The sequence below is a fragment of the Pollicipes pollicipes genome, unplaced genomic scaffold, assembly GCF_011947565.3.
Source record: "Pollicipes pollicipes isolate AB1234 unplaced genomic scaffold, Ppol_2.1 Scaffold_4002;HRSCAF=4701_pilon_pilon_pilon, whole genome shotgun sequence".
Lineage (NCBI taxonomy): Eukaryota > Metazoa > Arthropoda > Thecostraca > Pollicipedomorpha > Pollicipedidae > Pollicipes > Pollicipes pollicipes.
The window spans coordinates 23,572,699-23,587,459 of record NW_023596420.1 but is presented as its reverse complement, the minus strand read 5'-3'; the positions used below and the strand labels follow the sequence as shown (position 1 = coordinate 23,587,459).

The 14,761-nt window shown below is 52.0% G+C and overlaps 1 protein-coding gene across 1 annotated transcript in view; it reads left to right on the top strand.

The window, feature by feature from the left end:
• The first annotated feature begins 711 nt into the window (after nt 1-711).
• LOC119093877 (glycogen phosphorylase) overlaps nt 712-14,761 on the top strand; it is a 19,295-nt gene continuing 5,245 nt past the window's right edge. Inside the window, exons 1-8 of the mRNA XM_037216891.1 lie at nt 712-1,086; nt 8,832-8,933; nt 10,399-10,581; nt 11,132-11,251; nt 11,988-12,099; nt 13,092-13,237; nt 14,080-14,244; nt 14,730-14,761. The exon at nt 14,730-14,761 is cut by the window's right edge and continues 118 nt beyond it. Of these exons, the coding sequence (XP_037072786.1) occupies nt 835-1,086; nt 8,832-8,933; nt 10,399-10,581; nt 11,132-11,251; nt 11,988-12,099; nt 13,092-13,237; nt 14,080-14,244; nt 14,730-14,761 (1,112 nt within the window). The 5' untranslated portion in view covers nt 712-834. The remainder of the gene's footprint in view (nt 1,087-8,831; nt 8,934-10,398; nt 10,582-11,131; nt 11,252-11,987; nt 12,100-13,091; nt 13,238-14,079; nt 14,245-14,729) is intronic.

Below are 14,761 nucleotides of genomic sequence, written 5' to 3'. Positions count from 1 at the left end.
CAATCACGCAAGTTTTTGAAAGTATTGTACCTTGGACGGATACGGCGATGCTGGCCGCATTTATCACACAACGTGGAGAACTGCCAGGTTCTCACTCCTTTATTTCCATTTGAGTCCCATTAAGGATCAGGAGTGTACCGTATTCAGTTGGTGGGATTCCAGTCCCCCCCCCCCCTCCCTCCAACTTTCCCATTAGCACCTCACCCAGCTTCGAGAGAGAAAAGGGCAAATCCGTGATGAAATTTGATTCCTCACGCGAACGGGATGATTTTAGACCTTTTCTTCTGACTACACACCTAAACTGACATTGAAAAGCGTCATTCCACTCCGAGCTTTTGCAAACATGTACTTGAAACGTCAAGAGCAGGGTTCTTTGAGTCCCTTGTAATGTGATCCAGCAGAGCTCCTTCCAGTCCCCGCAAGCGATCGGCGGTCGGCGTTGCTCTAATCATTTCGAAATTTTGTATCACAGATGTAGCATCGGCACGTGGCACTAAAAAAGAGGTACAGAAACGGCCTCTTCATCCTGGCGCCGACCTGAGTTATACAGAAGCTTATGCAGCAAGGAAACCTTGATGGCAAAACTTCACGGCCTGCTACCTAGTGGCAAGTTAAGCAACTATAAGTTATCGTCATGTTTGCTAGATGGCTAGCTCTCCAAAGTAGTAAACAACCTGCACTCAGCTGTTGTAGAAATTTCCGTCTGGTTGCGGCGCTGCTATTGGCCTGTTGTCTGAGCGGAGTGTCCGTGAAAGGTGGGAGGGTCTGACACCAATGGTTTAGCATCTACTGCCTGCGTCAATTTGTCCCCAAAATCTTGCTGAGCAGTTAACCATGTCCAAGGTTCATCCAACAAACAGTGAATATGAGAGGCGCAAGCAAATCAGTGTCCGTGGCATCGCACAAGTTGAGAACGTCGCAAACATAAAGAAGACTTTTAATCGTCATGTCCATTACACCTTGGTGAAGGACCGCAATGTCGCCACGGACCGCGACTACTACTTTGCACTTGCGCACACTGTGCGTGACCACCTGGTCTCTAGATGGATCAGGACGCAGCAAAATTACTATGAAAAGGATCCCAAGGTGAGTCTCCTTTTTGCATAAATTGTGGGGTTATTTGTCCTCCAAGTATGTGAGTACAGTGCCTATATCAGGAAGCCTAAGTACATACCTACTGAGTCTAAGTAGGTGCCTAGTGACATGTATCCCTCAATGGTGTTGTACCTCACTGTATCCACCTAGTTCACATGTGGCAGTGCCAGTGGCATTTTGAAGGCATGGGAACTGGGATGTTAGGATGGCTATGATGGCTCAAATCCTGAACATTTGGGCAAATTTTCTGCTAAGTTTCTGTGGGTATATGAGAAGAAGTAATGCAAAGTGAGACCTGGGCAGCAGTGCCAAAAAAACAAGCTTTCTGGTCAATCATTCTGGGCAATTAACCTGTGTCTTAGGCTAGAAACTGCTTGTCAGGCTTCTTCAGGTAGCTCACCAACTTTGTAAGCTAAGATTATTTCATTGCTGAAAAGTTGATGGAGCAAAAGCTGCTGTAACCTGTAAGGTGCCTTTTCCCATTATGTGATGGGGGGGGGGCTTCTTTTAATCCTCTCAGCTTTATAAAGTGGAACTCTGCTGGTGAGTTCAAAATGCAATGCTCCATCTCCACTGCTAATTGACTTTACGTTTTGAATGCATAGGCTTCGCTAGAAGACCTTTGATAAACATGTATTGTGTAAGCCCTGAATTCACCATTTAATCATAAACTTTCAGCTGAGCTGCAAAATGTTGTGGGAAAAGTTTGACTTGTCATAATGATCTGCATGGTCTGCCTCACCCTCTGACCTTATCTGGCCTTGAGGTTCACTCCTATCAGCCACAGGCCATCCCAGTTAGCCACAAAAAGGCAACAAGTATAACAACTCAAACCCAGCTCGGCAGGGGTTTGTTGGGAGGTAGGCTCTCTATATCATGGACCTACAGGTCCATGGTCCTACATCACAGGTCCTACATCACAAATAATGGGTCATAGTGTTAATGCTTGTTGCATGTTGAGCATAATTGTTTCAGTTGTAGTGTCATCTTGCTGATGGTGAGCTGTGAGCAAAATGTCCTGTTCCATTATATGTATGCATATAATATAAGAGGAGTCATGCCAGAGATGCTGTTTTGGGTATACCAAAGTGCCTTTAGTTTTTACACAATTGTTAATAGTAGGTACTATGTTTTTGTTTCATATTAGCAGTACTTGCAGCATCTGTCTGACAAAACCTGCAGCAAAATCAAAATGATTTGTCAGATCATGTTGATGGGGTTGGTTTGTTGAGATCATGGACCCCACTAAGCAGTGGTCATTGTCCGATTGCCGGCATTACCATCTGGTCATAAAATTGTGTCAGTGCAATGGCAGAATTTTGCAGCGAATGCTTACAGCTGAAAGCCACACAATGTTTACCACCACTGGCATGCCCTTTGACAGCACTTAACCTTTATCACAACCTCTATCACTGACCACAGGCCATTCCAGTCACAGCTTGCAAAATAGCAAAACAAACAGCCAGCATCTTAAGTGGCTCAAACTGCTCCCTGTGGGTTGGGTAATGAGAAGGCAGGCATTCTACCCCACTAGACAGGCCTGCATTTGGTGAGCAAAAATTACTGATAGTGGAAACATGACAGATAGTAATGCACCCATTAGTGGGGCTGATGCATCTTTAGGATAAACACTGCAGTGTACAGAGTTGCACAGGAAAAATAATATGATTTTTTGATAGCATTGCAGAATGCCCCAGCCTATGGGTATGTAAAATGTGTTGTAGCATCATGAATGCCAGGCAGTTGAGCATGCACTTGATCATGGGGATGGTGATCACCATCATCAGTTTCACATGGAAATGAAAAATTGCCTTACTAGCTCCATGTGTTTGACATGTGAAAAGTGGGCAAGGAACAGTCAGGTGCATGTATGTGTGGCCCCCACTTGTCCCGCATCCAAAGGAGACCCTGGATATGACTGGTCCTGACTGACTGGTCCTAAATGCCAGCTCCTGGTTCCACATTTTCACTGATTTTGTTTGCAAGTGCCAGACCAGGGTTCTTAGTTGTTTCTGTCTTGGCAAGCAAAATATGCTGGTTTCTCATTTCCATTGGCACTTTAATGAATACATGACCCTGGTTTGGTTTATGTGCTGTTTCTTTCCAGACACCCATTTATGGTTCCTGTTGGCTCACTTTCAAATGACCAGATCCTGGTTCTTGGCTTCTCTTTGGCTCATTTGTAAAGACCAGCATGGGTTACCACTGGCAACACAGGCTACCTAGATACTGGCCAGCCTTTGATCCGCGCAGTGTCGTGCTGGGGCCTGCGGTCTAGTGGGCCACTGTGTTTGGCTGCCTTTTGCCACTGGCCGGACGTCAGAGTCAGCCTCACGGCAAGCGTGGCGACACGGCCGGCGACCAGGGGCGTCCTGTGACCGACCACGTCCGCTCGGGCGGGGTCCGGCCGAGGCCCGCTCCGCTGGCGCCACCCAGGGCGAGCGGGCCGCCGTATCACCGGCAGCGCTGCTGCGCACAAGCAAATGTGTGTCCCAAGCATGGGACCCGCATGACGCAGCCGTCTGTGACGTCACATGTAACTGTATCGGGACAGCCCTGCCGATGAGGAGCAGGCCTCGGAATTTTGTCGTGTGAACTCTGACCCATCCGTCCGTCCCGTCACGCGTCTTCCTGCCGCGGCGCCGGCGGGGCGGGGCGGGCGGGGGGCGTGCCTCGTCTCCCGGCCTCCCCAGCGGCGCCGCCGCCGCCGGTCAGGTCGATAGCCGGGACGCTGCAGGGCCGTGCGGCGGCTTCCGCCGGCTGACATTGCACAAGGTCACCGCTCCGGCTCGCTCTTGAGAAGGTCACCGCTGAGCGCTGGACGCCGCTGGTGATGGGAGCTCCTCCTAACGCTGGTGGAGGCTCTAGCGGGGATTAGCTCTGGCCGTACAGAGCAGCTGCGTGGCTGGACTCAAGTTGTCTTGTGTTGATATATGCTCATGCCTGTATCAACGCAAGACAACTAGGTACCCTGAACAGAGGCGTAATGAGTAAAGCTGAGCTCGCTTATGAGGCGCTCTATCAAATGACTGGACATGCCTCTATACAACATTTGAGACGAGCGAGGCATAGCGATTGGCACCGAAATACAACTGCGATATTCATAAGCTCGTTCACCACACCACCGGTCGCCTTAGTAAATCTGGAACTTAAGCAGGATGGGCTCACTCTGGACGAGGCAGCTTTATAGCTGGTCGTGGACGATCTTATTGCCTGTAGATCTGTTGGCACCGGCAGCGATAGGTGAAGGCAGGGTGGAAATCCGGTTGACTATCGTCTTGTGCACGTCCACACGCGTCGATGTGAGGCGATCTCGTGTGAACTGACTGCTATCCACAGGAGGGCAGCATTTTTGGGGCCGCCAGACGCTCGCCACACGCCGAGATTGACACCCGCTGTCGGAGCGTTATGCAGCGTTACGTCGCAGTGTCACGTCCAGTTTGGACCTACGCCTAAGCCGCTCTGGGTTCTTCTAGTCTAGCTTAAACTTCAGCTGCAGCCGGATCCGGCTTTTTTGTGCGATTACGTGCGTGTGTGTGCGCGCCTGTGAAGGGCGGCTGGCCCGGTCATGGCGGGCCACGTGTCCCGGTCGTGGCCGGCTGTCGCGTGCCGCGCCGGGTCGGGGCGGCCCCGGCCCCGCCACTGTTACCAGGCGGCCGCCGCCACCGTTCGGACAGTAAACCGTCTGCCGCGGCTGCTGTAAGGGAGCGGCGCGCGCGCCGGACGGCGTGGGGGCAGGACTGATGGCGGTATGCAGCAGTCAGTCCGTGTCGTGCTAGCGAGACCAGATTAGAAATGAACATCACATTTCTGCACACAAACGCGGCTTCACAAATGTTGCTGTTTCCTCTTTTTTTCTTCTTTTTTTTGTCAAATACCCGAGTGAATTAGACGAGTCTTCCGACGTTTAGATTTATTATAATTCAGGATGTGCAAACGGTTCCACAGTTTTTTATGTTAATTGAAACCGAAGTTTTCACGCATAATTTTTCTTCACGGCCGTTATATCTGGAAATTGTGCTCACGAACGCCAGATCTAAACGACTCGACATTTATATTTGGCTTGGTCTTGATCGCCGATTAACCAATGGAACGGCAGAATTGGAATGACGTTATTTTGGCGCCATGGATGCCTGGGTGACCTTGAAATAGACTGCATGGAAAGGATTCACATTTTACGGGCATGCAGCTCAGAAACTAGAGAAGTTTAGGTGTTGAGAAGGGCAGGGCTTTGAACTGCACCGAATGATTTGCATGATCGCTATTTCAATTCAGAATCTCATACAAATGTGGAACACTCCCTTTTAAACGTGAAGTGGATGCATATTTTTCTAATTTGCTCCAGCAACATCCATTGCTATACGATGAGCACAATGCAACCAACTGGTCACGTAATAATTGGCTTGCAGTTGAGTCTAGCCTTCAAGGCGACGACGGGGATGTAGTGACAGACACGCTCGGCTCCGGACCGGGCGGCACTGTGTTCGTGCTCCCGTCGCACCACTGCCGTATCCCACATGCAAACTAATGCAACCATCCTGTCTCGGAATAACTCTGGCAATGAGTGGGACATGAAGCCCCAGTCATTATTATTGTAAGCCCAGCATTACTCTGTGCTTCTGTTGAACTTAATGCCAGGATCGAGTTGTGTCGTGCGGAATGTATTTCAGAATTGGGCATAGTCGCCTCCTAGTTGCTGCTGTATCTCTACTCGTACAAATCGCAAGGTCACCATGACGCACACAGTGCTAAACCGCTTGTTCCAGAACATCGGATGGCAGAACCTTTTTGAAACCAGTGAATAATTCAATGCATAACCGTATAGCTTGATATCATAATCATTCGCTGCGTGAATGCGACATCGGCTCAAGGCAACGTCGAGCGTTCTCTGGACAAACAGATCCTGACGACTGGTTGTATGTTAATTGGCTGTTCGGCGAACTCGTGAGCAGCCTATTATTCATGTTTTTGTTCAATCATTCTGTGAAAGCCCATTTACCTCCGATCTCTGCGGTGGAACCAATCAGTTCCACTGTCAGTTCCACTGTCGTCAGTAATAAAAACCGGATAATTTGGAAATACCAAAATTTTACCTGCATCTTGGATAGTTCACCGATACATAAGTTTCATCGCTTTCGATGATATAGACATAAGTTATCGCCCGTCAAACGTGTGCCCATGACGCTACCTTTCGAAAATCGCAGAGGCTATGACACGACGATGATGCCGCCCACTTTCTCCAGTCAGCTGGCGCCAGGCTGTTCATCTGATAGCTGTCACCAGGTTGTTCATCTGATATATGTCGGCGCGTATAGTTAATTATAACATATCACGTGTAAAAAATCACGTTACCATCGTGTTGTCAGGATATGCTGTTACAATATTATACCGTTAGGTATGTAGAGTGCGTATTTTGCTCTTGAATTTACGGCAGGATCGTCCGGCTCTCACCAAAGGATTGGACTATAACTTTCATTAATAATTAATTTCTTCAGCAGGTTTTGAAGACTACCTACGTTCCGACGTTTGACCCGTGGCGTAGCTCTAACAGTATCTTGACATGCGTGCAGCTGGAATGAATAGATAACACTCGGTTTCATGTCAGGAAGGAAAACCGTACAATTCCTTCAAACGTGTCGTGGAGATTCGCCATTGCGTGGTTCAGACGGACTTGGCGACGCCTGAGCTGACACCGTGCCTCAATAAAAACTGTCTTGATCCGTGGTGCTGATTTGCCCGTTAGAATGAAATAATGGATGGCGTTTTCGATTAACGTGATGAAATGGGATGCTGTTGATGAGGTCTCATGTGTAAACAATGAAACAAAATTTGGGACATAACGTTGTGAGCGAAGCCCAAGTTAGCGGCTGCGATATTTGTCAGGGTATACTGATGAGTCTGGCACACCTATGGAAGTCCATGAGTATCCATTACTACCGTGAAGATCCGTGACTGTCCAGAAACCCTGATACCCATAAGTTCACCGCACCGCTTCCATGTGAACGGATACAATGAATATCATATTTTGCCCGGATTTTATTGCCCGACTTTTTGCCCGGCTTGTTATCCCCATTGCAGCCATACTTTTTTCGAACGGGAAACCCGCCTGTTGGTTTTGCTTATCTTCTGGATGGCACATTGAACGGAAGAAAGGCTTATAGTATTTCCCCATCGTTGGCTGGATATTGCCTCTGGTGGTCCACGTGTCTCGCTGCCGTATCGAAAATATCCACAGTGCTCAGCAGAGCTTTCAAATGGCTGGGAACGGCGGTTCGTCCGACATCGGGTGGTCGATTGGACGGTCTCACGCGCCCGTTCAGGCGTCGGAAATGGCGCCGGCCACCTCCGGGCGCTGTTTGTCTGCGAAGTAGAACCCATTGACCTGGCTGGTGCAGGAGCGAGGCGCGGCTGCAGGCGGAGCGGCCTCCGGAGAGTATCTCCCCGGAGACACGGGCTTTTCATGGGCTGATTAAGTCCCGAATTATCGTCGGGCGTTGTTCCATTCCGCAGACGGGCTCGAAATTAGGCCAGCCACTCGAGCGTAAAAACTATTTTGACGTCGCCGTAGGTTGTCGTCCATACACACACAACATTAGGCAGTGCAAATATCACACATGGCGTCTGCATTCCCTGAAGAGCAAGGTGACGTCAGTGTACACTCGTGTATGTGCGGACCGCGGGAGTGTCTGTGTCCTGTCCCATCAATTCGGGTATGTGTGTGTACGCGGCATGTACAGTCGGCACACAGGCGGGAGACGGGGAGAATGTCCGCGACGAGCCAGCGGCTGCCGTAGCTCGCACTGGACCGCCGTGTGGGCACTGTTCCCACACCCTGCGTCCTCGACGGCGGGTGCGTGCGGGCACCTCGCCTGTCGTATATGGCGTGAAGGGCGAAAGCTGCGCCCCGCTCCCTTCTGTGAGCGGTCAAGAAGCCGCGGTGGCTCCCGTGGCGATCCGGCGCAGTGCAGTGGACTGAATCCAGCGCCTTCCACGAACGTCAGGCTGCTGCTGCAATAGTTTATTGTCATTGCCCGACTGCCTTAGGGCAATATTTCACCAGCGTCTGGTAGCGTCTGGACGGCTGCACCAGACGGGCATTGGTCGCGCGCTGTACAACTTGGTGTGCGCATGGGACGCCTTAGCAATCATGGTGAAACAGTAGTGAGAGTACCTTTGCGTGCGGTAACCATAGGAATGTAAAAGGATGTGCTCCGGGGTGCGTCCTTGTCACTGGACTCTGCGTGCATCGGCACGGTCTTGCTCCGTGGGGCGCAAAGGCAGAACTAGCTGTAGAAGATATTACGGTGAATATGTGCAGTGCAGTGTCCATTCAGCGTGGTATGACGTTCCACTGACAGGTCGCGGCATGCATTGTGCTGCGGGACGTCATGTCAGAGTATTGCTTTGATTTCTTAAATACTGTGGTCTTGGAATGACTTCAGCTGGCAGGATGATGACATGACTTCACTTAGGTGCGCGCTCTGCAGTATGTGTGTATTATCCCGTATGAGTCGCGGTCATTGTGTGTCTCCGTTTGGTCCCGCCCCCTCTCGTCGTCACCGTAACACGTCACTGCTTTTACCACGCATGGGTGGTGCGTTCGTGTTGCATTGTGTGCGTCCGCTGTATTGTATGTTTTGAGCTGCACTTGTCTGCATTGCAGACAGACGCAAACGCGGTGGCGAACGGTGCATATTTAATTGTGCCTCAATGCTCAACTGTCCTTGCCGTTGCAGCGCGTCTACTACCTGTCTCTGGAGTACTACATGGGGCGCACCCTGCAGAACACCATGATCAACCTGGGCATCCAGAGCGCCTGCGACGAGGCGCTGTATCAGGTAGGCCGGTCGACCCCGCCGCCGGCGCCCGCCGCTTTCTCCGACGGCCGTGTGACTCTCGCGGCGGCGGGCGGGCCGGCGCCCGGCCACCGCGGCCCGCCCCGCCCCGCCGATGGCGGGACGGCCACGGCGTGGCCAGGTCACCGAGCACAGACCGTCGCTGACCGGAGCACGACTGCCGACGGGCGCAAATTAGATGCCCAAGTTGGCCGTATGCTGCTGACGCGGGCAGCTGTGTCGGATGCCGAGGACTTTGACGCCCTGCCATGGCTGACGCGGAAAGTTTGGAGTGACGTCATGAGTACCATGTGTTGCAAAGCCGTCTTTGAAGCTACAGGCATGTGGAAGCATTAATGTAGTCAGTACCTCCCCAATGTACTCGGTGCTTCCGCAGAAGTTTTCGATATTTGTGAAGTAGTTTGGGGTTACCGTCTACCTCTTTATATGAACTGTTTCAGGTCCAGATTATTTGACCATTGTAGCATGACATCTCACTTGTACATTATGCTCGTGAATTACTGGAAATGTGTGGGTGGGAATGCACGAGCCAGCGGAACTCGTGCTAATAAGTGTTAATATTGTAAAAAAAAATCGTGCTCCATGCCTCAGTATGGCTGCTTCAAGTCGTTGTCATTGATATTCGATACTTATGAACGAGGCAAGTCCGATAGCTTGCGATTACGACGCCATGTGTCCAGAAAATCGTGATGAATATGCATATAGACTGTATGTTCGGCGGACCCTGCATTCCAGCTAAACTAGAAGCAGAATTTGTCAAATATCCATGTTGCATCTTCCACACAGGAAGACGTCTTAATTGGACTAAATATGGCCTTATCCGGCCATATCCGGAGTATGGCGTTGTTGAGTTGGTTCCCGTGGTGTAACCGTTCACGTCAAATTTTCCCTTCGTGGGGTGTAGCACGTGGGCAGGTTCACCGACACACACACACATTTTCTTCGTGAAGTCATCGGTCTCCTTCAGGAAGCTCGCCGCGTTCCGAGCAATTTTCAAATGAGATGCCTTTTGGCCATTAACCGTATTGTTGTTGATCGGCTTGCGCTATCTTGTGTCGTTTTAACACGCTGCTGTGTCATATATCGAGGTTAGTGCCACAGCCTTTGTCGGCTGTGACGCTGACCTCGCCTTTGCACGGCTGGTGACTCAGGGACGGATAATGTCCAGAGGCGGATCATTGGCCAGAGCAGCGGGCCCGGGCTGGGCCGGGCGTGTCAGCCCAGGGGCCCGGGCCAGAGTTCGGTCCAGGGGTTCGGGACCACAGTTCAGTTCAGGAGCCCGGGATATAGTTCAGTTCAGGCGCCCGGGCCACGGCTCAGTCCAGGGGCCGGGGTGATAGTTCAGTCCAGGGGCCCAGTCCAGAGGTCCAGATCACAGTTCAGCTGGGAATGGCGCCAGCCGGGAGGCGTGGCGCTCGGCTGTCACCGCTCTCTGTCCGGGCGCCAGGTGGGTCTGGACATCGAGGAGCTGCAGGACCTCGAGGAGGACGCCGGCCTGGGGAACGGCGGTCTGGGCCGCCTGGCCGCCTGCTTCCTCGACTCCATGGCCACCATCGGCCTCGCTGCCTACGGCTACGGCATTCGCTACGAGTACGGCATCTTCGCGCAGAAGATCAAGGATGGCGGCCAGGTGCGCTGTGTATATTTTGAACCCCTGCCCCGGTGCCGACTCAAAGTATGCCACATTTCCTTGGATTGTGTCAGCTGACCACTTCTTTACCTTCCATTCCATGGTCGTTATTTTCGCCCTCGCATCATGCTGCTTTCTGTTTTGATGTTTTGCTACCGCCTCTGTCGGCAAGCCATCATGACTGTTACTAATCTCCGTTCCACTTTGTCTTTATGTTTGTTCCAATGCGCCACACACCTTTTGGGAGCATGCTGTTTGGGACGTGCCGTGTTGACGGAGGTTACCTGTGTCAGGTCAGAAGAGTTCATGGCACGCAATTGTATTACCTCCCGAATCCGAGCAACTTAATCTGCTGGGACAATTTACGGTTCACAGAGATCCGATGTGTCCCAAACAATTTTCAAAATTTACGCAGGGAATGACGTTGTATTCCGACCGGTGTTGATAATTTTCAACCGTCAAAGTTTGGCAGTTGTTGCATGATTGCTGTCTTGTTATTGCCACAAGTTGAGGGAATTGTGCACTGCACTGACGCTGTTCGCGCGTGCAGACCGAGGAGCCGGACGACTGGCTGCGGTTCGGTAACCCCTGGGAGACGGCCCGGCCCGAGTATGTGCTGCCCGTCTGCTTCTTCGGGAGGGTCGACGACACCCAGTGGGTCGACAACCAGGTGAGTCGCGCTGCATGCTTACGGCTAGATCGCGACGCAACGCGGAAGAAGCGCAGGAATTTAGGATGCTTTTGTAACACATTCCCTGTATTGTTTAACTAGAAAGCATGTTTTTTTTCTCTCAGGTAGATGTTGCGCAGGCGTTTTCAAGCGAAAGTGCGACGAAATTGGAATCGCTGTCTTTTTGTCGATGATTTTGGATAATATGTTGTGCGGTGTTTCTCCGGCAGCTTCGCTCTGTGTTCTGGCGTAGCTTGCCTGCTTCCGTAAGCGCAATGTAAAAGGATTGCATATTTCGGTGCTTCCGGCTTGGGGTGTATCTTATGAGACATTTTTCTGACAATGAATTAGTTTGACTGTTCTGGAGGAGCTGCGCAAAATGGCCTCGCTGCTTATGTGGGATGTCATAGATCCTTCTCATGGCTCGATGGCCACAGCACCAATGCCCCTAATGTGATCCGGAGCGATCGCGCGCCCATGCCCCGGCTCATCAGCACGCCACGGCTTGGCGACCACCGCACCAGGCCGTGCCGTGCCAGGAATGGTGGGCCAGCGCGGGTCAGACACGAATGGTGGGCCAGCGCGGGTCAGACACGCCCGCGCAGCGTACCGTGAAGTCAGCGGCTCCTGCGGGCGGCGTCAGCCACTCTGTGATGGCAGCGCGCCGTCCGCGCACCCGCCGTGACACTCTGATGACGCTTGATGACGCTTGATGACGCTTGATGACGCCTGGCAGGTGGTGTTCGCCATGCCGTACGACACGCCGATCCCCGGGTACGCCAACAACGTGGTCAACACGCTGCGCTTGTGGTCGGCCATGTCGCCGTCCAGCTTCAACCTGCAGTTCTGTGAGTGCAGTGCCCGGCAGTCGGCATCGGGTTGGCGTGCCTTCTGTTACAGACGAGTAGCTCGGTCCTTTTAACCGGGTGACGGCTCCGCTTCAGGACGTTGCCGCATCCGCTGACCTCTGGGTTTGGATATGCGCTGCTCTGTTGGTGCTCGTTCTTTATCGTCGTTAGCTGGCGTTTTGTTCCAGCGCAACTTTCATGTAACCTGGGTTCAGGCATAACTTGTTGCTCTTCAGCCAGCGCAGGGCTGTTCATAGTCTCCTCCTGTCCGAGGCTATATAAGTGATACGCGGCTTATCTGACCATCGAAGCCCGAGCTGAATGCGAATGGCGTCCCGGGACTGGTTTCACGCCGGTTTTGGGTCGCTGGGTCGCAGATGCTGTTTAAGGTGGTTCCAACCTCGGTGTTTTCGGATATGCAAGCGTGAAGGACGTCATTGACATGCAGTTTCGGGCACAACGCGAACTCAAATGAAGTGTCCCGGGCTCAGCATCGGTTATGCTAATAATAGATGGGCCAGGTGTGCGTTGAGCTTTATGACTTAAGGCGGGTGGATTAACCCTAATGGACAAAAGCTGGTTATGTCTGCATGGGCTCAGGTCAATGCCGTCAGAACGTGTCATGCCGCAATCATAGCAAGTGTTAAAGTAAACGATTGCGATGACAACGGAGTATAGGTACAGACTAGCCGACAGGTATACGCATCCAGTGACCATGCTTGTCGAACGGGCGGAGAACTCGGATACAAATTGCCTGTTAGTGTATCGTGATTAATGACGTGCTAGTCCAGTTCCTGCCATCGATCATAAGGCGCTCCCCAGAATTCAAAGGCTCGTGAACTATGCGGCCTAGATTGAGAAGTGCATGTGTTGTCACTCCACACCAAGCATCTAATTTAAAATCGACGCATGTAACGACGTTGGCACCGTTGTGCTTTTGGTCAAGGCTATGTCTGCACGACAGGTCTGACGTCACCACTGCCTCATTCCAGTCAACAACGGCGACTACATCCAGGCGGTGCTGGACCGGAACTTGGCGGAGAACATCTCGCGCGTGCTCTACCCCAACGACAACTTCTTCGAGGGCAAGGAGCTGCGTCTGAAACAGCAGTACTTCATGGTGTCCGCCTCCGTGCAGGTAATGGACTGCCGAGAGCGAGACGGAGCGCGCACGGACGGTCGGCGGCTGCGTGACTGTGGTGGTGCGCGCAACACCGTGCTATGTGTGCGTCCGGGAAACCAGAGGTGTGGGGTCCGAGTCCTCGCGGTGTCCGCCTTCCTGCCAGGGGAAGAGGCAGGCGACACCACGGAGCCTCAGCAGCAGAGTGCGTCGTAAGCCCAAGTGACCACGGCGACGACCGTAGTATATGTGGTGGATGATTTTACTCCGTGGGTTTCGTGACCCTAATTTCACACAAGGGAGGATATGGCAAAATAGCATAGATGGAGAAGGGACACTTTAAATGATATATCAAGTGCTGGCTTGTGATGCTACGCGATTACGGTCAGGTATGGCCACTGCACCCCTTCAGTCCATGATAGTAAATAACACAGTAGACGTTGGCCAGTTCAGTCTCATTTACCATGGTGACCGCGCCTCTGCGCATTCTGACGCAATTTGCCGGCATTTCGGATGCGGTATTGAACATTCGCACACCCCAGTACCCTGAGGATCCTCAGTACCTGACCTGCATGATCAACGGTCATGCCCGTGCTGTCGTCAGGACATCATGCGTCGCTTCAAGTCCTCGCTGCACGGCAAGAAGCGCTCGACTTGCACCCCTTCAGTCCATGATAGTAAATAACACAGTAGACGTTGGCCAGTTCAGTCTCATTTACCATGGTGACCGCGCCTCTGCGCATTCTGACGCAATTTGCCGGCATTTCGGATGCGGTATTGAACATTCGCACACCCCAGTACCCTGAGGATCCTCAGTACCTGACCTGCATGATCAACGGTCATGTCCGTGCTGTCGTCAGGACATCATGCGTCGCTTCAAGTCCTCGCTGCACGGCAAGAAGCGCTCGACTTTCGAGACGTTCCCGGACAAGGTGGCCATCCAGCTGAACGACACGCATCCGTCGCTGGCTATCGCCGAGCTGATGCGCGTCTTCATGGACATTGAGAAGCTGCCCTGGGACACGGTCAGCACCACCTCCCCTTTGTGGGGCGGGCATTGATCGGAACGAGTCACGCTGCTTGTAGCCCGCACTGCATCGGCATTTTATTAATTGTTGCAGCTGTGCTACGTTCATGTGTTTTCTGGGCCGTCAATCGTGACTGGTAAATGATATGCCTCTTGATTGACTCTTGTTTCACGGGTTATTTTTTCTTGGCGTAAAATGGCACAGCAGTCACAGGGTCCGAACGTTGAAATAATGGTCATCGTCGTGATGTTTGCCTAGTTTTAATAGCGTGCATTCCGTTCATATTTAACAAGAAACATCGGTGAGAAGAATTGACCGCGGCCAATGCGGACAGTTTGTGTAAGCTACTGAACGGTACCTTGGCTCGCCACCTATATGAGTTAAGATTGTTGGCTTTATCAGTGTCCGTCCATCTTGGGCTGGTTTCGGAGCTCCGCACCTGGGATGATCTGCGCGTCACTGAGGTTGTGTTGTGCGCGCAGGCCTGGGACCTCGTTCACCGCACGTGTGCCTA